Genomic DNA, 21,289 nt, shown 5'->3' on the forward strand with positions numbered 1-21,289 from the left:
CACTGATCTGAAAAGGCTATTTAAATAAGAAAAACAAAGCAATACTGCGAGAAGAATTTAGCCTTGCTTTGATGAAAGTAATACTGTGTACTCACCCTTTCTCCTGGCTCTCCGACAGGCCCATGAGGGCCCGGCTTTCCTCTGTCCCCCTACAAGATAAAAGCATTAGCCACAACCCTCAAGATATTTAGGAATGTTCTAATTTTAGCACAGCACAATCTACCATTTGTTTCTGTATACACTGTCATCATATAAATCACAATGATCACGATCATAATGTGCAAATAACCACCTGCCATATGATATGTAAGGTATTTATGCATGAGGTGTAAATGCATAAATGACTAAATAAATACAGTGACATGCTAGGTTAACACATCTCACTCACTCTGTGTCCCTTATTTCCTGAGAGACCTGGCAGGCCGTCAAAACCCCTGTCACCCTGAAAAGTAATGGAGAAGAAAGTGCATTAAACCCTGAAAGACACAAACATATGGTAATGTGTAAACATTAGCAGAATTGTCCTAAAAGTCTCCCCTGGCAGAGCCTCCCATCTGCTCTGCGTATGTGTTGGGGAGAGGGAGCTTTCAGATTAGCTTTAGGTCTGCTGAAATGCTGCTTTGACTGATAAAGACTCTGTTCTTCTGTCAGACACAGCATCAAGGGAGCCTGATATATTTGCTAACTCTTCCTGCAGCTGTTAGATATTGAGTTGCTTTGTTGTCAATGTACATAAAACGCTGTGGGCTGCTGGATACCTAAAGGCTTACACTTGCATGTGAAGATAGTGTGTGTGACCCTGCTGCTTAAACATGTGTGGTCTTGTTGTGTTCACGGTAACAGTACATCAAAACTAAGCAATTAGGTGTAACAACTGTCAATGTAACATTTGCACAGCTATAACCTCAACTAATATCCTATAAGCATTAAAGACTTAGTTTAAAGTACCGCCTGCATTGCAGTGCAGTTAGATCAATAAAATCTTACCTTAGAACCTGTTTCACCTGGCGCTCCACGGCCGCCATCTGCTCCTGCGCGCCCCTATATGATACACAATCCAGTTGAAATGTTTTTTTGCTTCATGGTGATTCTTACAAAAGATGCTCTTAACAGTAAGTACAGAGACATGTTGAGTGTTTAACCCTGCAATACTCACCCTCTTTCCAGCCTTTCCATTAATTCCTTGAGGGCCTGGCAACCCTGCTGATCCCTAAATGAGAAGGAAATAGAGTTAGAAAAACAAAAAGAGGTTTTAAAAGGAAATCAAAAGGACAATTAGAAATCAATAGTGTGATAAAAAATCAAGTAATAATAACAGGGGGGCTTACAGGGGGGCCATTGTCTCCCCGGTCTCCTTTGAGCCCAGTGGATCCTGGAAGTCCCTGCAAAATAAATGTAATTAAAGCATGACACGATGCAACAGAGCAATTTAACTCAAATTCAGCAACAAACTAACTAAATTCAAATGAGCTGAGAACAAATCATAATACAAATATGTTCATGTTTTGCAACTCTGCAGTGATTTCACAAGCAATTTGAACATACTGAGCATGCACAATGATGTGGGTAGGATGGGAGGGAGAGAGTACGGCTTGAGCCTGATGAGGCAGAATGTGAAGTTGAGGTTAAAGGTTGCAGAAGCCCCTGAGGCACGAGGCAAATTTGGTCAAGGTCAGGGAGTGTCTTACCACTGGGCCTTGTCGCCCTGAAAGACCCAGTGGACCTGGAGGTCCCCTCAGTGACAGCTGGAAGATAAACAAAACAGGATGTTAATGTATACTGCACAGGATACCTTTTTACTTTTAATATGCAACAAATTGGTCTAAAAGTGTAGAATGAAAATATCAACAGTCACTGATGATGAGTGTACCTGGCTCTGTTGCAGGATAGCCTGGGCCTGTGCCTCCTGTGGAGACACCACTGGTCCCTTCTGAGAATCACCTCCATACTGGAACTTGAGGCAATGAAAAAGATGAGTCAGTTCACACTGCAGGATTCCCCAAATGTAAATGAAGTTCAATCACACAGCTCCCCCTTGTGGTAATGGTATTACACCACAATAGGTGCCAGCATGCTGTAAGGTCTTACTGGTAGCATTAACAGGGTTCCTGGAGGACCCGGAATCCCATCAACCCCAGCAATACCAGGACGTCCTGGGGGGCCCTAAAAAGATAGTGAGGGAAAAGGGATAAATATTGGCTGGATCAAGGGTGATTCTTGTATTTTATCTGACACTTGTTCCACGAACAAGTGAAGCAGAAGTGGATTTTTTTTTTACTATCTTACCACATTGGATTCTTTTTCACTTGAGATTGTTTACATAATGTCTTGAATTTCTACAGGAAATTCCAATAATTATTAAATGTAATAAATCCTTAAAGAGGTAAATAGTATATGTAAATCTCTAGTGAACAGGCTTAAGTATTTTAAACAGCCCCATGCTTTAGCATGAACAAAGGAGGCAAGTTCCTCCTCCATGGATTTGACTCTTATAATACCTACAAAACCGGTGTTTAAAGAAGACCAAGGGGCTAGTGCTGATATTAAATTCTACCATACAAAGGCATCACATATTCAAATAATATTTGATGTATAAATTGTGTTCAAGTTGAGTTTTTTTAGGAAACAATTATCTTACGGCGCAACATTTACAGTACTGTTAACATTTGTTGTATATAACTAAATAGTTAGTCATAAGGCTTTGAAAGAGAGTGTGAGATACAGTACAAATGTAAGTGATGCGCTTGCAAGCTATGTGTCTCTCAGTGGTAATAAACTGTCATCAACACTTTTGCAAAGCAAAATGGTAGAAACCCCATCAACAACTGGGAAATCACAGAGCGTGGTGTGTGTGTTTGAGTGTGTTCCATTTTGATGAATCATAAACTAATCACACACACACACACACACACACACACACACACACACAAATCAGGTCAAACATGTGAGTCAACTTCCAGTAGGTTCAGTTCACATATTTGGATCTGACCTCACAGTTTAGCCCACAGCTTTGTCCCAAAGGTGAAGGGGTTAAAATGGTGTCGGCCCAGGTCAAGGCCTAAGCTGCACTTACCAATTCACCAGGATCTCCACTGGGTCCTGAAGGACCTGTTGGTCCAGCTGGGCCGAAGAGCCCCTGTAATGGAAACGTACACAGCACTGAAACATATAGTTATTTAAGAATATTTCGTTATCTTCTTCTATGTATTATCCTAACCCTTCAAAAGCTTGACAATAATTCCTTTTCATTCCTTTACGTAGTTTTGAATTCAAATATGGTTACTTAATAGTAATGATGCACTGCATTGCGTGGTAATAGATGTATACTAAATATTAGGAAACAGTTTTCATCAAAGTGTCCTATTGCATTTCATTAAAGTGCAGGGGTGTATTTTTAGGGTTGTCGTCCTTGAAAATCCTATTTCCTATCCTGATGACTACATTCCAATTTTGTAAACATTTTGCACCACATCTGGACCTTCCTGCTTATTTTTCATTGTGCCACTGTTCAATTACTGAGAAAAGGCATTGTCAAAAGTTCAATTTCCTTCTGTATTCAGACAGGGAACAGGCTTACCTGTGGTCCTGGTAGTCCTGGGGGTCCTTCTGCTATTGTGCCCTAGAAACAGGCACAGATAGATGAAATTAGGAGAGGATCAACTTCTTCCCATGCTTTTAACTAAAGCTACTATGCTGTTCATAAAATGTCTCTTGCATCTCACCGGCTCCATAATAGCTGGCTCTCCCTTCTGGCCTTTCTCTGCTCTGAGTTCAACCTGAGGAGGAGAAACAGATGGATGTGGATCTTTAGAAATCACTTGACACTGGCATTTGAAGTTGTGACCAGTGATGTGAGGTACTTCACGTTGAGATTTACCTCTGCATCCCATGTCTCTGCTCTTTCCCGCTCTGCAAAGTCAAAGCCTTCCTCGTATACTTCATACTCTTCATACTCTGGCTCTGTGTCATTCTTGTAATACTCATAATCAAGAACCTATTAAGAAATAAAAATCCATTCAGGTGTTGTAAATACCAAAATAAACTAGTAATTTGTTTGTGCTGTGAAGTCAATTGCATTTTCAATTAACCTACCTCATAATCTGTTACATTCGGGCCCACTGTTACCGTGGAAATTGAGAGATCATCGTAGAGGTCTCCGTAAAGGTCCTCTCCATGCTCCTCCATTACTGGCTCCTTCACTGGCTTGTCCTCCTGCGGACCAACACATGGGCTCAAATGAGTCATAGCAAAGATATAGCAGGGGACACTGAGCTCTTCTCATTAGCGCCCCGTGCTTTCGAGTTTAAGCACATTTTGTATTGCACAATAAGAATGTTAGCGAAACAGTTTGATTTTATGGGTATGTGTTGATTACCCAGGATAGGTTGACAGGTGTGCAGTTAATTGCTTGCTGGAGTGTAATAAACTGATGGTATGTATCAGATTTATGTGGCAGCATGGCAGAGATTGCCACTGCTACAGAACAGCGTGAGCATGAAGTATTTGTTTACTTGGTTAATTAGCAGATAATATACATGAAGAAAACATACATAAACATTCCTTGTTTGCTTCAATGGGATGTTAAAAAAGGATTGGATTTATAACTAAATAGCATAAAGTTGTTTTAGCCTTTTCATAATTAATCATTTAGCAGATATTCACATTGAATGACCTCTAAACCTAATAGTTCTTCTGTAGGTTCACATATAAGAAAATACTGTATGTACCATCCATACCATGCTTATGGACATGCGGTATGCATGTGCTACAGCATGTTCCACAAAAAGCATACAGGAAAAAGGCATATAGTAAGAACATCAAAAATGTCAAAGATGCGTTCTCCCTGTTTTCTGGTAGTAGAGGTGATGATTAGGATGGTGCTCGTTAGTGGTGGTGGTAAGAAACTTGAGGGAAAAGGTGCTCGTTATGGTTAGGAGGTATTAAGGGAGTGATCAGTTAGAACTGAAAATAGCAGGATGGGGTTGAGGGGGAGGGCATCTACAATGGAACTTGTCTACCTCCTCAGTGACCTTTGATTCAGTCAGTGCACTGGGCACCAGCGTGCTGGCCTCAGCTGTAGAGTCAGGTTCATGTGTGGGCATCTCCATGAGGGTTTTGTCGAATACTTCCATGGGGATGAAAGCCTCTAAGGTGTCTTTAGTTTCTGGAAAGGCTGTAGGCTGAAAAGGTTCTTGGGATAGATACTCTGGTAGTGTTGTGGACACTCTGAGAAAGCCATCTTCAAAACCCTCTTCTTCATGTTTTTTCTTTCTGGATCCCTTCTTGCCCTTGCCTTTGCCTTTGCCCTTAGAGCCCTTGTCTCTCTTCTTTTTGTTCTTTTTGTCTTTCTTGTCCTTTTTGGACTGCTCCTTTTGTTCATCAGGCTGGTCACTTTGCATCAAGGCTTCAGACGCAAGTCGGGATTTCTTTTATGAGAAAGGGAATGCAAGATGAGGGCACAGGTAGAGAATGGGGGTGACACAAACACTGCTGGGAATAAAAACACAATAAGAGAAATAGCGCAAAGCAATGAAGTAGCAATGCAAACAGGAGCTCTTATAGGGTCAGACCCCTACTGTGATTCCCATTGAGCTGGCCAAAAAAAGAGACAAACAAATGTAGAGTTGTTTGCTCGTAATGCTTTGTGGGGTCAGCGGGTCACTGTTTATGGTCCTAAAGAGTTGCTGATCCTGAGTGTGCTCTAACAAATATGGGCTGTGTCATATTGCAGTGAAATGTCCATTGCATGTAAGTGATTTGAAAATGACGCATAAGGCATAGCCTGGGAAAGTCATCAGTGAAGTGATTTTGATAAACAAGGTCAGTGAGTAAGGGAAAATGATGAGAAGTAGGTCAGGGGACTGATAGATGTTGGCATTCTGGATTCAGAGCTCTTTGCTCAGCTGTAGTTCTTTCAAAGCCAGCTGGATGACTATGGAAATGGCCTAACCCTACCATTGACGTGCCATCTCGGGTTCATAATCAGTGACCAAACACACACATTTGCATACAGACTTAAATGTAGTCACATGTGTGAACAAAAATATAAGTGTAATCACGTGGCCACACATTAAAAATGAACACATGAGACATTTAAGTGTTCAGTTAAAATTGTGTAATCCTCGAAGTCCAGCTTCCATCTGCCTCTTTTCCTCTGTCTGCCTCTTTTCTTCTTATCTTATCTTTCACACACGACCAAAGAAATATACAGTAATTTATATCCATGATTGATTCCATTTTTAATGCACGCCTTGAGTAAGGGAAGAGCTATTATATCACGTTTGAATTATAGTCTCCTGGCTGTGTGCGTGTGAGCACCTGACCATAAGAAGGCTCCACTGTTGGCTACATTTGAAAGAAGACACTTCTCCTTTGACTGATGGCCTATTCTGTCTTAATCTTTCAAGTCTCTTTATTTCAAACAGACTCGGCACACTTGCACTATACTCAGACCTTATTTTGGCTCAGGCTCTTGGCTTATAAATCATACAAGTCTTAGGGACTCATAGCTCTATTCGATAGACATGCTTGGGCTGTAGTAGTTGGCTGTGAAGCAAGTGCTACTGCAAGTCAACTTAAGCAACTACATAATAGAACACAGCCACTAAACTATGGAAAACACTTATTCAATGAAACAATCAAAACTATAGAATTCATTGAAATTAGCAGACTTTTCTGTCTGCCATGTGTCTGCAGTTGTTGACCTAGTGCTATGCTTCACTGTAGCAACTTTGCAAAAACTGTACAACATTTTGCGTACGTTTTTTAATTGAAGGCATTTCCCGCTATTTGTGGCATTACTGACCTCGTGAACAGTTGGCAATTTGCTGGTGTAGGGCAAATCAAAGTCGCAGTCTGGTATGTAGTTTATACAGTAATCGGCAGCATCATTGGCGTCCTCCAAAATCAGTAGTTGCTGAATATCTCCCTGAAATAAAAGCAAACAGAAATGTAAGAAGTGATACCTTATAACGTCAGTCATACAGAAAAATCAGACAGAAACATACAGCAGCTGCTGCACTGCACAGTGAAGAGATGATACAAGGACCAGAAAATGTATAAAAAGAATAGAGAAAGTAGGGGACCAACAGAACTGCAATGAATGAATGTACCTAGATGTAAACCAATATATAATACCGTCGCATTATCAAACTACAATTGCAATTGCTACTGACCACAGCTTCTCTGTGTCCCATAACTCCAGGAGAAGTTTGATTGTGTACATGAAACAGTCAAAAAGCTCCCTCTCAACCCCCCTTTCAAGGTTTTCAAGGTTTTCAAAGGTTTTATTTGTCATATGCACAGCAGATACAGCGTATATGTTGGCAATGAAAATCTTATGTCCCACGCTCCTCCAACAACTCAACATACATGGTGCAAATAAGATAAATAAAATAGTGCCTGTCAGGACCTTTCAATTTCCATCCAGTCTATAGGCATAGCCAGTGTGTATACATAAACAAGCACAGAGACAGCACTGCTGCGCCCTGCAGCACTGAGCCCTGAGGAGCCTCTGTTATCTTAAACAGCCTTACTCTCAACATCACTGTTGTCTTCTGTCTCCTTTATATTATTACATAATGCTATTTTAAGCTGAGATACTTAGTATATTAATTGTCAATTGATTTATCATAACATTGTCAAATGAACATGATAATGGTTTACAAATGCTTTCTTACTTATATTACAATACAATAAATACTGTTATTGAAGAAAACACAAACCATTTATTTTCTTTTTTTTACTAGAAACAAACTAAGATGGCCACATTGCAAAAGTGTTTGACAATGTTTAGAGTACATTATTGATAGGGGTCCATGTAACTGACTGGCCATTGCGAACATATTGTCGGGTGAAATGTTATCCAGGGACAGCTGGGCAACCATTAATGATAAAGCACGTCAAATTAACTGCTTGATGTTGTGGTAATTATAGTCCCATTGTAATCTCATTAATTAGGCTTTAGTGGCCAGGGGTGAAATCAATCAACACATATACGTGTTACGTTTTTCTTGACACTGCAACGGCTCATTTATCTTCCAGTTTAGCTTCTTCTGTATCAGCAATGCAAGCCTATGCAGAGTCTTTATCACCATGCAGAAAACTGTAAACATAGGAATACGCGTGGACATTATGCTTTCATTTATGAAATCTAATATTAAAAAAAAAAAAAAGGGTTATCCACTAATCCTTTTTCCTTCCTGTTTCAGCCAGAAGCCTGTGTCAAGCAAAGGAAAATATTGCACTCTGAGGTGAGAGACAGAGAAAAACGCAGTGGGGGGAGTTATTCCAATCTAATCCAATCTCAATTCGAGATCAAAGAAAACACTTTCCCAGAGAAGTTTTCCTGTTTTTCTTTCCTAGCAGGGGCTCTCTCCTTTGGGGAACACAGAGTGACTAAAGTGTTGCCCAAAATAATGTAAGCACTGCCACTCTCCATTAAGGACAGGGCAGAGACTTCTGAGGAGGACATGCTGAAAGGGAAAACACCTCAGCTGAATCCACACACGAGGTCACACGTGGCTTTGTTGGCAAGGGTTCATTAGAGTGACCTCTTTGCTTTCCCCAGCTGTCTGCAATAAGGTGTGTGATGCCAGCAGGCAAACAGTCATCTCACTTCACCAATTCACAAATAAGCAGACATTATATGAGGTGCTGATTAATGTGCAGTACCTTAATGAGATCTGAATCTTATCAATGAAGTAGTTTGTCCATTTGTGTGACTCACAACCTCATGTGAGTGAAGGAAGTGTAAACTCACTGAAGGAAAACAGTATGTAGATTATCTTCATTTGCTTAAAGTGCGACAGATGCTCACAACAAATAAAAAACCTCTGACCACCGTCAGACATAAGTTATTATCAAGGGCAAAATATTACTTAAAAAGACCTTGACCGTTTGAATGTGCTTGTAAAGCAATGGGGTGTTAAGCATTTAAATAAAGCAGCCCTTTAATGATATGCTTGACAGGTTTTGGTTTAAACATGCCTGTAACAGTGAGCCAAAAACATTTTACTAGCCCTAATCAAAACCAAAATGATCTGAATTTCCTAACAAATAAACTATGAATGGATCTTATGGAACCAACCAGTATGTCAGAAGAACAAACAGGGCACGCAGTGGCCAAAGGGGCACAACCAGGCTGGTAGACAGTTTAATTTCTGCTTTACTGCAAATGCATGCGGTGTGTTAAGTTTCAACACCAAACTGTTGTAGTCATTTGTAGGACAAATCTGGAAGCAATAGAGACATTAGTGGCTGACCACATTTCCAATGCTCCCACGCTGAGCTCCCTCACTGAGAATACTGGACCGGAACCAGGGCCTGGGAACAGTGGGCCCGAGGTCAGCCTGCTTAATTACTCCTCCCCTGGTACCAGCCTCACCATAGGTATATAGCATTGATGCCTAAATATGTATATAGCTGTGAATTCATATTTTAAATACACACACTGAAACTTATTTTATCATCAAGTGTCAAAGAAAAATTTACGAATGGCTCATTTGAGCTTCTTCCGAACTTTAATACAAATGACCAGAATAACCGCAGAAAGCAGGATCGGACTGGAAGATTGATTTGATCTTCTGAAGGGATTTACTCATCACTACAAATCGTTTTTGTTGATCAAATAGGATGATGAATAATGGCACGATAGTGTTGTTGGAGCAAGGCCAAAGATGCAACTGTGTCTTTTGCTTCTAAAAAGGGATGTATAGAGCCCACAAGAGAACTTAACTGAAGTGGGATTCATTTAAAAACTGGAATGCCTGTTGTTGAGAGGGAAGAGCCGGAAGGGAGCACAGAGTAACCTATTGCATGGGAGGGGTAACTGAGGTTAGGAAAGTTCATAGAGAAGTTAAGGTTAATGAGTGGACAAGGTCAGGAAGGTAGTTATTGAATACACGCAAAACCCGAAGGCAATAGGGGTTTTCTTGGACATCTGGTTCTTCCAGGGGAAAGTGAAGAAGCCTGTGGTTACTATCCATTATGCCAATAGGGAATAATAACAACCTGTACTCTACTTATGTTAAATAGTGTGTCCCCTTTTTTAATCTGTGGGTTATTTTCAGTGTCTCGGGGGACAAAAATATGAGGGGATCGGATTTCTCTGAATTTGATATGTGTTTTATACATATCTCTCACTTTTCTACTCTTTATTGCTCCTTTGCTGAGCAGAGTTTTGGGATGTGTGGAGCCTCTTTGAGAATGACAATGGAGCAGTGGTTGCATATTGTTATGGAAAGCACAAAGAATGACTTTTGGCAATAAAGGTTACCGCAGAGAAATAGACGAATTGGAAACTCTCCCAGGGCTTTGTTTGAAGCTTCGTGCTTCTCCACGTTTTCCCATCATATTGATGCACCTTAGACACAATTCAATGCGCTTTACTGAAGATGTGTACTTCAACCTAAAAAAGATAAAATTACCCAATGTTTTAGGTAGATGCAATTTGGATAGACTTAAACACTCAATGTTTCTGTGATAACCAACTAATAACTAAAAGAAAAAACCCAAGGTATGAACCACTTTTTTTTCCTAATTGAAGTCAGAACCAGCACAGGATAAGGCAAAAGAAAACAGCATGTTTGACATTTCCAACCACATGGAGAATGTGTCAATACTTGGCTTTGCAATGGAAATTATGATGCTAGGCATGTCTAAACAGCACGCCCCCTCCACCAGCTCTTGCTCACACATAAATTGCTTTGTTCTTTCTGCCCTTGAGTGACAGTAAATCCCTATCACCCCATAGCCCCTTGAACTTTGATTTTCCCTGTAAATGTCATTTAAGCTTAATTCAGTTATTTATTTTGTATTCTTCTGATCTAAGTATTTCCCAAACACAACTATAAATTGTACCATGCAATATAGATCATCAACTATGTGATGTAGGCTGCCCATTTTTTGGGGGAATCGATTCAAACCCAGAACCTTTTTGTTGTGCAATTACATTTCATTACATATTACCCCAGTGAAAGTCTCCCTTGACTAAACCTAAGTACTTAATAATTCAAAGTGCACATGATACTAACCCATGTACTCCTTTTTCTTTATCTGCCTCAACACGAGATGCCCAAACACATTTGCTGGCAATCATCTGCATTGTTTGAACACAATACACAATATATTCAAATTTCCCATACTTTGACAATATCATACCTCAAATACTTCTTCGTCAAGCAGCCGTCTTCCAAATACAGTGACACCCTCTGTGCTGACTACAGCGTTGTCTCCTCGCAGCAGATCCAGTGTTTCTATTCTCTGACAGTCTAAGTACAGGGTCACAGACTTGCCCTGCACACTGTAGGCTATCCTGTGCCATCTGAAAGAACGAAGAGCGAATGGAAATTAACAGTAGTGTCTGAAGAGAAGTCTGTTGCCCAGCAGAATCAGCAATAGAAAAATGTGCTATACACCTCTTTCAATTCAAGAAAATAACTTTATTTTAGCCTGATAATGTAATGCTTTTTTGATTAGGACACTTAAGGTCAAGAACCTCAAGTGGGCTGTATGAATCAGAAAGCAGAATTGACACCCGCCTCAGAATTAAAGGCCTGAAGAAGTTATACAGGCACATTCATTGTATATTACACAGTGCTGGTAAATCTCTTGAGCACACAGATCAGATGCAGTGTGCTGTCACACTAAAAGAAAGACAGCTATTGTGTTGCTCAGATGGAGACATTTTTGCTCAAACTACCCACTTTCCATCAGCCAGGTTGATTTTCTTGAAGATTGGGTACAATTCTGGTGCGGGTTGCCCATGCTGGTCCTCATATAGGAAGACAGGAGAACGACCCACTTCAAGCCCCAGCTGCTGCACCCCCTGGACATCGTACACTGAAAGCAGGAAGAACTGGGAGCCTTTTTTAGCTCTTACTGTAGCCATCACGGAAAAATTCTCAGGAAATGTGGAATCTGAGAGGAAGTGAGAGGAGAAAAGGTCATACACGAGAGAGCACAGCAGGGAGTGGATATTTTTATAACATGCAGGCACCACCCGCTGCCAGTGAGACTTGAGTAAAGATAATAATGATGAAAAACATTGCCCACGAAAGCGGTGAACACTCATGAGGAGGAGTTAAGAGAATTAGAAGGCAGAAGTTTTAAGGTTTCTATTGAGGGAAGAATCATTTAGAAAAGTGACACATTTGATAGCTTCTGCATTTTTTTGAAATCCCGCTGAAAAAAAAGTTAATTACCAGGGAAGAGCTGTTTGGTGGGAGCACTGAGCTGGATGTTTTTGTCTATTTTGTAGGCCAGGTCCGACTCCTCCAAACCTTTCCTGCTGGTACAGAGACCGGCCTCCAAGGAGACCCGCTCCATGTTCTCTGACAGCTGTAGCACTTGCAGAACGTCAATGGGATCAGCTGGAAAAGGAAAGAAAGGAAACAAGTTAACCTTCTGCAAACTGTAATATAGCAGATATAGGAAATATGTAAGTTGAATTGATTTGATGCTGCCAAACTATTCCTATTCTACCGATCTAAAGAATACATGTTTTGATTTATAAAAAGCTGATGTCCTGCTTTCCTGTTTTATAGCCTTGCACAAAACTATAAAATAAGGAAGGCTGGAAACTCATAGCCGATTAAAGCAGCATGCTTTGAGTCACATCAGTATGACAGCACTTTGTTGTCTGGCCCAGTTAAGTGCCGGTTGTTACACAGCTGAAGAGCAGGGTTTAGTGTGGCTGGAAGCTTGTTTTAAAGTGCGGAGGCTTCCTGCTTCCTAGTAGTCGGAAGAGACGGGCTCCTCTGAGATGTGGCGGCAGGTGGCCAGGCTTCTGTGGGTGTTATTATAGGATAGGGGTGGTACACAGCCTAACCCATAATCCTACTGCAGCACACCTGACAGCTGACACCTGCACACTGCTCACTCTGCCCCAGCGAGCAGCAATATGTCCGTATCACATTTATCACAATTTAAACACTTCATGGGCATAAGTAGGCGCATCAATGATTCATGTATTCTCACAGCTAAACATCTGTCCTAAACCTTGTTTAAAACAAAGTTAGATTTGTTCTCCATTTTCCCTTTTTTCAGGTTTTATCCCAAAGTGCATGTTGAATCTAAAAAACAAACAGAACAATGGTTATTGCTGTGATACTATATAGAGATAGTATTCGAGTAACTCTTGAAACAAGCTGATTTGAATTAAATAGAGGGAAACTAATCTTATTAATTGTTAAGATAGGGATTTATTTTTGATGAACAAATCTCTCTGTAGATTTGAAGTTTCTGCCAGTGTTGGCTCTCTCATTACAATAAGCCTCAGCTTTATTCGCAGTCCCCTGGTCATGTTGTCGAATGTATGTTGATAAAGGGCTGCCGTGAGCATTAGTCAGGATCAGAGTTTTGTGCCTTGTCAGGCTCCCACCAGCTGCTACACAGAGCCTGTTCAGCACTTAACATTCCAGGCATCTGAAATGAGGATCCTAAACCCAAATTGCCTCCTGTAGCTCTTGCCGCTAATACAGAGTATGGCCTTTTTTCCCCCATTGTTAATTAAACATGTTGAGAGAGTATACAGTTGCCCGGACATTGCATACAGAAAAACACCACATTGCATTTTATGGCATTATTTATTTGCATAGCAGAGGCCATTTATTCCAAACAGCTTTGTGAGCGCGCCCTCCCAGGCCCCTAGCATGGCAACAGGGTTGTAAATAGGTTAAGCTGTGAATTACAGCCAGGCTCCAACAATGGAAAACATTAGGTAGGCAGCAGACCTAAAGGTATTTCAGACCTTAGGGCTTATGATTTTATTCATATCGAGGTAGTAAACAGTAGAGTATATTCAATAATTAAAGAGGCTGCTGGCTTCTAACAGCTGAACCCCCATACAGTTTTTGTGTGTGTGTGTGTGTGTGTGTGTGTGTGTGTGTGTGTGTGTGTGTGTGTGTGTGTGTGTGTGTGTGTGTGTGTGTGTGTGTGTGTGTGTGTGTGTGTGTGTTGTGTGTGTGTGTGTGTGTGTGTGTGTGTGTGTGTGTGTGTGTGTGTGTGTGTGTGTGTGTGTGTGTGTGTGTGTGTGTGTGTGTGTGTGTGTGTGTGTGTGTGTGTGTGTGTGTGTGTGTGTGTGTGTGTGTGTGTGTGTGTGTGTGTGTGTGTGTGCGCCCCTGTGTGTGCCCCTGTGTGTGCCCCACACAGTCTTTAGGATAATATTTAAATCTGCTGTAACCATCATGACAGTCAACCAAGACCTTAATGTCAAGGAATAAGATGTTGACTTAAAAAAATCACAGCCAAGTCACCCACATGGTTAATGAATATAGTCCCTCAATTGTTTTTGATTTCACATTAACTTCGTCTCTTTGTCTTATACAGATGCCCAATGAAATAAAATCAATACCAATAAATGACGATGATGGTTGCTTGGCAAGAAGAGTGAATGTTTTGGTCTTAACCATTTTGACATTTACATTAAGATAAAGAGTTAGCTGCGTCTTCGAAAGCCCTGATCAGGCCTCTGCTTTTGAATTAAAAAAAGCAATGCCTTGCCAGAGTGCCAGGGTCTCGTTATTCTTGTAGCTAAAAGCTTAAATGCATAATCATCTGGATTTTTGTTCAAACTAAACTAACTTTGCACTTATCATCATGTCTGGGTCGTAGTTCCTAATGTTTGAATTTAATTAATTTTCTGATCCCAAATGGTGATCACTTTCTGTCTATCTTTTTTCCTTTCCAGTTCTTTCCTTGTCTCGTTCATTCATACACATGCACAGGGTGAAAAAGTGGTCATAAGGCAATGCTGATGTTTGACACAGTCAAAGTGAGTGATTTTCTAAATTGAAACAACATGGGTTTTATTAAGCAGGATATTTCTGTCAGCCTGTCCAAAAGAGCACCTGACAAAATAGTCTCAAAACAAAATAATGCAATTAACTTTTCTGCAAAATTGTATTTGAAGTTATTCAAAGACTATCTCAGTGCACACTAAGAACCACATAGAGACCATTTCTGCCTCAACAGATATCATTTTGAAAATAGCTGTGGCCCCTTTCTAAACATGTTCCAGCTATGGGCTGTCAGGAGACTGATGACCTCTGACACTCACAAGACAACAGAGAACAATCAATATGTGCAACAATGCCAAAGGGAGAAATCTGAGACAAGCAGGAATTCCTCCCAAAAAAGAAACTGCATTCACAATGACCTGTCAGATAAACGAGCAGAGAATAATAGGCATCTCACACCCAAAATAAGCTGTTATAAGTTTGGTAAGCTGATTCCATAACGGAGGAAAACCTGTGCATCCATTAAAGTGGCTGCAAAATATATTTGAATATAAGCATAACCTGCATAAAATATGTGGCAGGCAGCCATATGAAATCTGTATCTATGGAGCAATACAGGATAGACAGTGATCTGTTACCTGCTTTGAATCCCTTTATGTTCCCTTAAGTTGTCCCAATTATCGCAGCCTATCCTGCAGCACTGACTGTCCGAGCTGCAGCTGGCTCTGCTTGCATCTCGTTAGGCTTTGTGGTTTTCATGTCCTTATCTCATCTGTCAAATTGTGGTGTTTTTAAAGGAACGTAGCAAGAGTTTAAGAGCATAAGTGTCACTGGTTGGATATCGCCACTGAGTCAGATCTCAAAATTGTGTGGTTATTCTGTTGGTTTCTGCAACATGCTATCCACACTACTTATGGCTCAACATGTTTGAAATAGCATCACAGGATCTCTGAGGACTGATGACTCAGAGAGTTTTCCAATCACACCAAAAGGTCAGAGTACATGGGAAGGATCTCAAACATTCAGCAATCAAACAGACATCTGGCATTTTTGCCTTCTTTTTCTTGCATTTTTTCTGTCTTTCTTTCTATGAGACAACCATGTCTGTCCAGCGACAGAGCTGTCCACATTCTAACTGACAGAAAAGAGCTCGACAACACAGATCATACTCTAGCCCCTGGAAATGCCACCAGACAGTCCACATCTGTGTATCTTTTCTGGCTGTGTGACACTTGATACAATCTCTCCATGCCCTGCAGTCATACAACTCAACATCGCTTCAGTTATACATGGACAGAATGTGTTGTGTGTTTCTACAGCTGATCTGTCTGAAGACATTCTTTATGACTCACTCCACCTACACTCCCAACTCAGCCTGAAAATACAACTTGCACACAAACAATACTCCTCTGTGAAAAACGGTTGCTCCTGGGAACTTGGGGGATTTTAACAATACATTAAGCCAAAATGCATCCGGTGAACTAACATTTCCCATCGTATCATGGACCACACCCTGAGATGAGTAAAGGAAAATCAACTCTTTCTCTGAAATCTCACTCTCCGTAAAAACTACTGTTCAGTGGGCATTTCTTCAGAAAACCTTTTAAATGTGACCAAGCTGTAAAACATATAGTGATTAATAGTGAAAACTGGTGACAGATCGAGTCTAAGTGGTTAAATAAATCTAGTCACAGCTTCTCATAGGCTCCATGAAGAACAGCCTTAATCTAATTAGCGGTGGGTGTGACCTTTTTTCTGGGTCACTGCTGTGAGTGGACAATAACACAAAGAGGTGAGGAGAGCTAATACAAGCTCTGAACAGACGAAAATGTAAACGCATGAAAAGCCAAATAAGATTGATACTCTGATTCAATAGTATAGCCCTACAGCCTGCACTGTTTATGTGCAGCTTAATTATAATGCCTTCAGAGAAGAAAAAACAGCACTTTAGACCACTGTATTAGTTCATCTGTCACACACTTTGCTCTTTTCTTGTAAACCTAGGTTATTAAAATGAAAAAGAGTGTACTAGAAAGGTACATTTACTGTAACGTGCAGACATTTGTTGGGCTGGAAGTATGCAAACTGAAAGGCGAGATGGTTATCGCCCCGCTTTGTGGTTGGGTCTGCTTTGAGTTGTCGCTTAGAGTTTAGGAACAAGTCAAGTCAGCTGTTGTAGTAGACTGCTGGGAACTGCTTTTACTGTACCGTATACTGAAGGGTTATGAGGTCATGAATAGTATTAGTAGACAATATAAATGGTAATAAATGCAACCAAAAGTGCTTTACATTAAGTTTTGAATTGTGTGATCTTGTTTTTGTAATACCACTTTATTAATACCTTTTAAATTTGAACTTGATCAACTTTGACGAACACATCAAAGGGAAAGCAAAAGGTGTGCTAATTTGTCATCTTTTATTCACGTTGTGCTTCTTTATATCAAGATTTCACAATTTCAACATTTTTTTCATTCTCAAAGTATGTACAATGTCGAATCTCTGGGGAATCTGCAGACTGATCCTTTTATAACTACAATAATAAACTGAACATGAACTACACAACATTAGTATTAGTTTGTTTTGGGATACTGTGCTGATAGGTCAGGGGCTGTTTCCTGTAGAAACAGCCCCTTGTTACTTTTGGTCTTGAAGCTGCAAGATTATGGTGGCATCTGCTTACACATTTCCTTCCAAAACACATCAGCACCACATTCTTCAATTTCTACAGTTTGTTCTGCTCATGTTTGTTCACAGCATGATAGGCCAACAGGCCAAAAAGCTGTTTGGCCCTCAGAGAAAACACCTGCCCCTCAAGGCCCATAACTGGACAGCCGCTGCACACTCACATTTGTACTAATATGCTTCTGAGGATGTTCCTTTTTACTGTTCTGACTACCGAAAATTCATCCCCTTACTATAATTTCCACTGCATGCATAGTATTGGCCCTTAACCTTGCTTGACACTACTTTGAATCACTGAAGTATCTTTAAAAGGTGAGTAGAAGGTTTAAATGACCTGCTGTTGGAAGATGTTTTCTCATCTCTTTATACTTCTGAAGCTATCGGGTCTTCATAAATTTGAAACATGATACACCACCACAACAAATACAGAAGTGCATACACACAAGTTATTATGTGCATGTGTGCACATACCTTAAGGCATAGAGGATTACCTGGATACAAACATGCAAGCGTACACATGACCGAGCCCATTCAAGCTTCAACCCAGAGCTGTCATTTAGTCTCTCAGACATTAGAACTCTGAGGCAGCTATTATTGGATTGTAACACCAGAGCTGGCAAAGTCAAAGTAGAACACCATGTGCATGACAGGTATATACACATGCTCCTTTAGAAGTTATGTTCCTTTGTGCTTCTGATGGACACTTTAAAGAAATTCTTATCAAGTTGTGGGCCTCTGTGTAGCGACTTTGTGGAAAAGGACACTTGGCAGGTTCAGAGAAGTTGAAACATGACCCAGGTCATGATGTCCTTGAGCGTAGCGAATTGTTTTCAAAACCCTACAGATGGCTTTGGAAGGAAAGCTTGCTACTGCAGTCTCTACTGAAATGTGCCGTGATGGAGGACTATGATCCATCTTTTCTGAGGCCTATAAATGGGATTGAGGCCGACTACATGTAAGGGGACACTGCAAAGAAGTCAGCCCCTCTGATGTCTTCTCATTGCAATTCTACAGGAAGCATCTACAAATAGCCCCACAGAACGTTTCTTGAAGCATCCAGTTATCAGAAACACAGAACCATATAAGCCTGAGGGGAAGGGTGTTACTGAGTCTCTGGATGCCAGATGTGTGTTGAATATTATAGATTGCAATCTGGCGTCATTAAGTGTTAAAGCATAATTCCTACATATTAAAAACTTGGGGGAATTCCAAACAGTTGCCTCGTCTAAAATTCTGAGAGGCAGTTTCATATGACACATAAAGCATCAGCAGCTAGGGAGAGACATCAACATCTCTGACACTTTTGATATTCAATGTTTTCATTACACAAACACAAACTTGCATAACAGAAAAAAGCACTACAGCTGTAACAGGCGTACAAATTATATTTTGTTACTCTCTATCCTGCTAAATTCAGCTGCCTTTTTCATTTGTTTTCATTTGCCACTAATTTTTGATGGATCAAAGGCGAACAAGGCTGGCAATCCTCCATTGGGAGTCTGGTGCAGGATTGGCAAGGAGGCTTGATCAAACGGGACACAGTGAGGGGGTGGTACGCACGATTTCCCCTCTCTCATAGAACCAGTCAAGGATTAGGCAGGGAATCAGCAAGTGTTGAACATTGATGTTACAAAGAGATAAGGCACATACAATAAAAACAAACACTCCCTATTCCCAAGAACATAAAAAGAAGGAAAGAAAAACTGAACGAAAATGTGTTGAGGCAAAAGAACAGAAGATTCGAACTGAAACTAGCTGTGGACGTGTGCAAGAATGTCTCTCTTCCTGTCAGCAAACATGACTACAAAGTCTTCTCTCATCTCTCTCAAACACACACAGAAAGCATATGGGAAAACATTCTGGCACTGTAATACACACACAGCTGCACACAAATCGGAAAGACTCAGAGAGACAGACACATTATCAACCCCATGCACATATCTAAGACAGCCATATCAGCACCACCACATGGCCCATGCACTTTTAAATCTTCTCGGCCTCTCCCTTCACAGCTCTCATTAGAGAGCAGTGGGCGCCACAGCCGCTGCGTCAATTGAGTGTGATTATTTTAGTTGGCTTGCTTCCTCCTGCCATGACTTTATGCCAGCCGATGAATTCCAACAAATCATGCCAGCCATGAAGGATGTGCATGAGGATAGCCCTGAGTGAAAATTTGACATTCTTAAGCACTTATGGTGACCATGGGGTTAACTCCTGCTGCTGAGGCATGTCGCCCTATCAGGGAGTCTCTAAAGGCAGCACCTGCATGAAATAGTCTGCTGCCAGTTGGAGATACTCAGGACACAGCAACAGGGCATGCAGAGCTGTGTGGGTGACATATAGCAGTGGGCTAAATTACATATAGTATGTATGGCACAAGCTGGTTGTTACTAGCTATCTTGGGGACAAGGAAGTGTTAAACTGGGTGCAGCACTTCCTCAACAAGCCTGAAAGTGCAACAAATGTGAACACCAGGTCACTGTGTTTGACAGATGGAGAGAATGTCTTGCAGGTGGATAATTGAAAAATCAGTCCGGTTATTTCACTCCTAGAAGAGATGTAAGTGGAATCAAGTGTGTATAAAATGGAGGAGCTAGCTGCAAAAAAACATGTCAAATATTAAAGTGTGCCAGAATAATCATAACTAAGGCAGTAAGACTGTTATTGCTAAGCGCCTTCACTTAAGACCTATGTGAGCAGAGGGCACATTAAACAGATCCATGACAGGAATTTTAATCTACTCTGTTCGGTCAGTGTTCAGCCATTCCTCGCTTTCTCAAGCCAACGTTAAACCTTTTCACAGTAAACTGACGCTGGTCACAAGCAAACTCAAACGTGACATCATACATCTCCTGAGGTTGCTGTGAGCCTTGCAGCTCACCTGACGCAGCAAGGAGGCATTCCAATTGAAAACATTGGAAATGTGTTCAATTCGAATATAAACTGGAACAAGGAGCGCTGAGTGGGAGTTAGTTGTGCAATTATGCGGAATATTAATGAGTTTTCATAGTTTTGCATTCAGAAAACGTATGCATTAGATTTGCACGGCACTCGAGGATCCGACATTAAAAGGCAGTAACGGTTATTTGTTTGCGCCAATAACTTTGCTGGCATGGGACCAAGTGATGCATGATGGTGCCTGGAAAAAATTCACGGAAACTCAGATAAAGGGGATAGTGCATCATATATGGTTAACTATACGTTACCTGCATGTGTCGTCGTTATGTGAAGCAGGATATAAACAAATAGCGGTATTTTCCTGCGCGACCTGTTCCTTATTAAATGGTCCATCTTTCCAAGCGGAGACCCCCCTCTGCCTCCGCCAGCAAAACTTTATACTACAGTTATATTTCTAGGAACCCAGCAGCCATGCGGGGAGAGAAGGACAGAAGTCAGTCTGTAGTTCCACTTGCTTGATTGTTGGAGAAGTTTTGTTGTGGTGGCTCCTCTCAGTTTCGCTCTACCCTTCTAATTCAAGTTCTCCCTCTCACCATCACTCCCCTCCCTCTGCTCTCCTCCTACTACGCCTCTTCCCTCCCATTAGGACGGTCCCAGGACGCTTGAATGAGATGCAGTAAAACCCCCTTAAATCATGATTATTATTTACGATCATTTGTGAGGTCTCACTTAAAGGTGCTCATTACCCAAATAAGGGGCATAGTAACCTTGATTTCTATGTCACTTCTAGGCATCCTCTGCATGTATATTGTTAAATTAGACTTGAACAGATTGTCTCAGTCATGAAAACAGTGACCCTTGTCATAATACTAATGATGATGATGACGATGATGATGCTAAATATGTTTGAATCTCATTATTTAATTATTTTTATTTCATTTCCTGTTAACTTTCACCATCCACTGATAATC

The 21,289-nt window shown here is 40.9% G+C and overlaps 1 protein-coding gene across 2 annotated transcripts in view; it reads right to left on the bottom strand.

The window, feature by feature from the left end:
- Positions 1 to 20,873, bottom strand: part of col5a3a (collagen, type V, alpha 3a) — a 42,499-nt gene extending 21,626 nt beyond the window's left edge. The window contains exons 1-19 of one of the 2 annotated variants that reach the window (XM_063904004.1): positions 20,627 to 20,873; positions 12,204 to 12,371; positions 11,706 to 11,919; positions 11,161 to 11,323; positions 6,806 to 6,928; positions 5,019 to 5,426; positions 4,093 to 4,212; positions 3,878 to 3,994; positions 3,723 to 3,776; positions 3,578 to 3,619; positions 3,074 to 3,136; positions 2,089 to 2,163; positions 1,871 to 1,954; positions 1,689 to 1,745; positions 1,329 to 1,382; positions 1,157 to 1,210; positions 988 to 1,041; positions 389 to 442; positions 96 to 149 (exon numbers count right to left, since the gene is read on the bottom strand). In XM_063904004.1, the coding sequence (XP_063760074.1) occupies positions 96 to 149; positions 389 to 442; positions 988 to 1,041; positions 1,157 to 1,210; positions 1,329 to 1,382; positions 1,689 to 1,745; positions 1,871 to 1,954; positions 2,089 to 2,163; positions 3,074 to 3,136; positions 3,578 to 3,619; positions 3,723 to 3,776; positions 3,878 to 3,994; positions 4,093 to 4,212; positions 5,019 to 5,426; positions 6,806 to 6,928; positions 11,161 to 11,323; positions 11,706 to 11,919; positions 12,204 to 12,371; positions 20,627 to 20,711 (2,043 nt within the window). In that variant the 5' untranslated portion in view covers positions 20,712 to 20,873. The remainder of the gene's footprint in view (positions 1 to 95; positions 150 to 388; positions 443 to 987; positions 1,042 to 1,156; positions 1,211 to 1,328; positions 1,383 to 1,688; positions 1,746 to 1,870; positions 1,955 to 2,088; positions 2,164 to 3,073; positions 3,137 to 3,577; positions 3,620 to 3,722; positions 3,777 to 3,877; positions 3,995 to 4,092; positions 4,213 to 5,018; positions 5,427 to 6,805; positions 6,929 to 11,160; positions 11,324 to 11,705; positions 11,920 to 12,203; positions 12,372 to 20,626) is intronic. The other variant, XM_063904005.1, reaches the window with a different exon arrangement.
- Positions 20,874 to 21,289: the final 416 nt, after the last annotated feature.

This window comes from Eleginops maclovinus, chromosome 16 (assembly GCF_036324505.1).
Source record: "Eleginops maclovinus isolate JMC-PN-2008 ecotype Puerto Natales chromosome 16, JC_Emac_rtc_rv5, whole genome shotgun sequence".
Taxonomy (NCBI): Eukaryota; Metazoa; Chordata; class Actinopteri; order Perciformes; family Eleginopidae; genus Eleginops; species Eleginops maclovinus.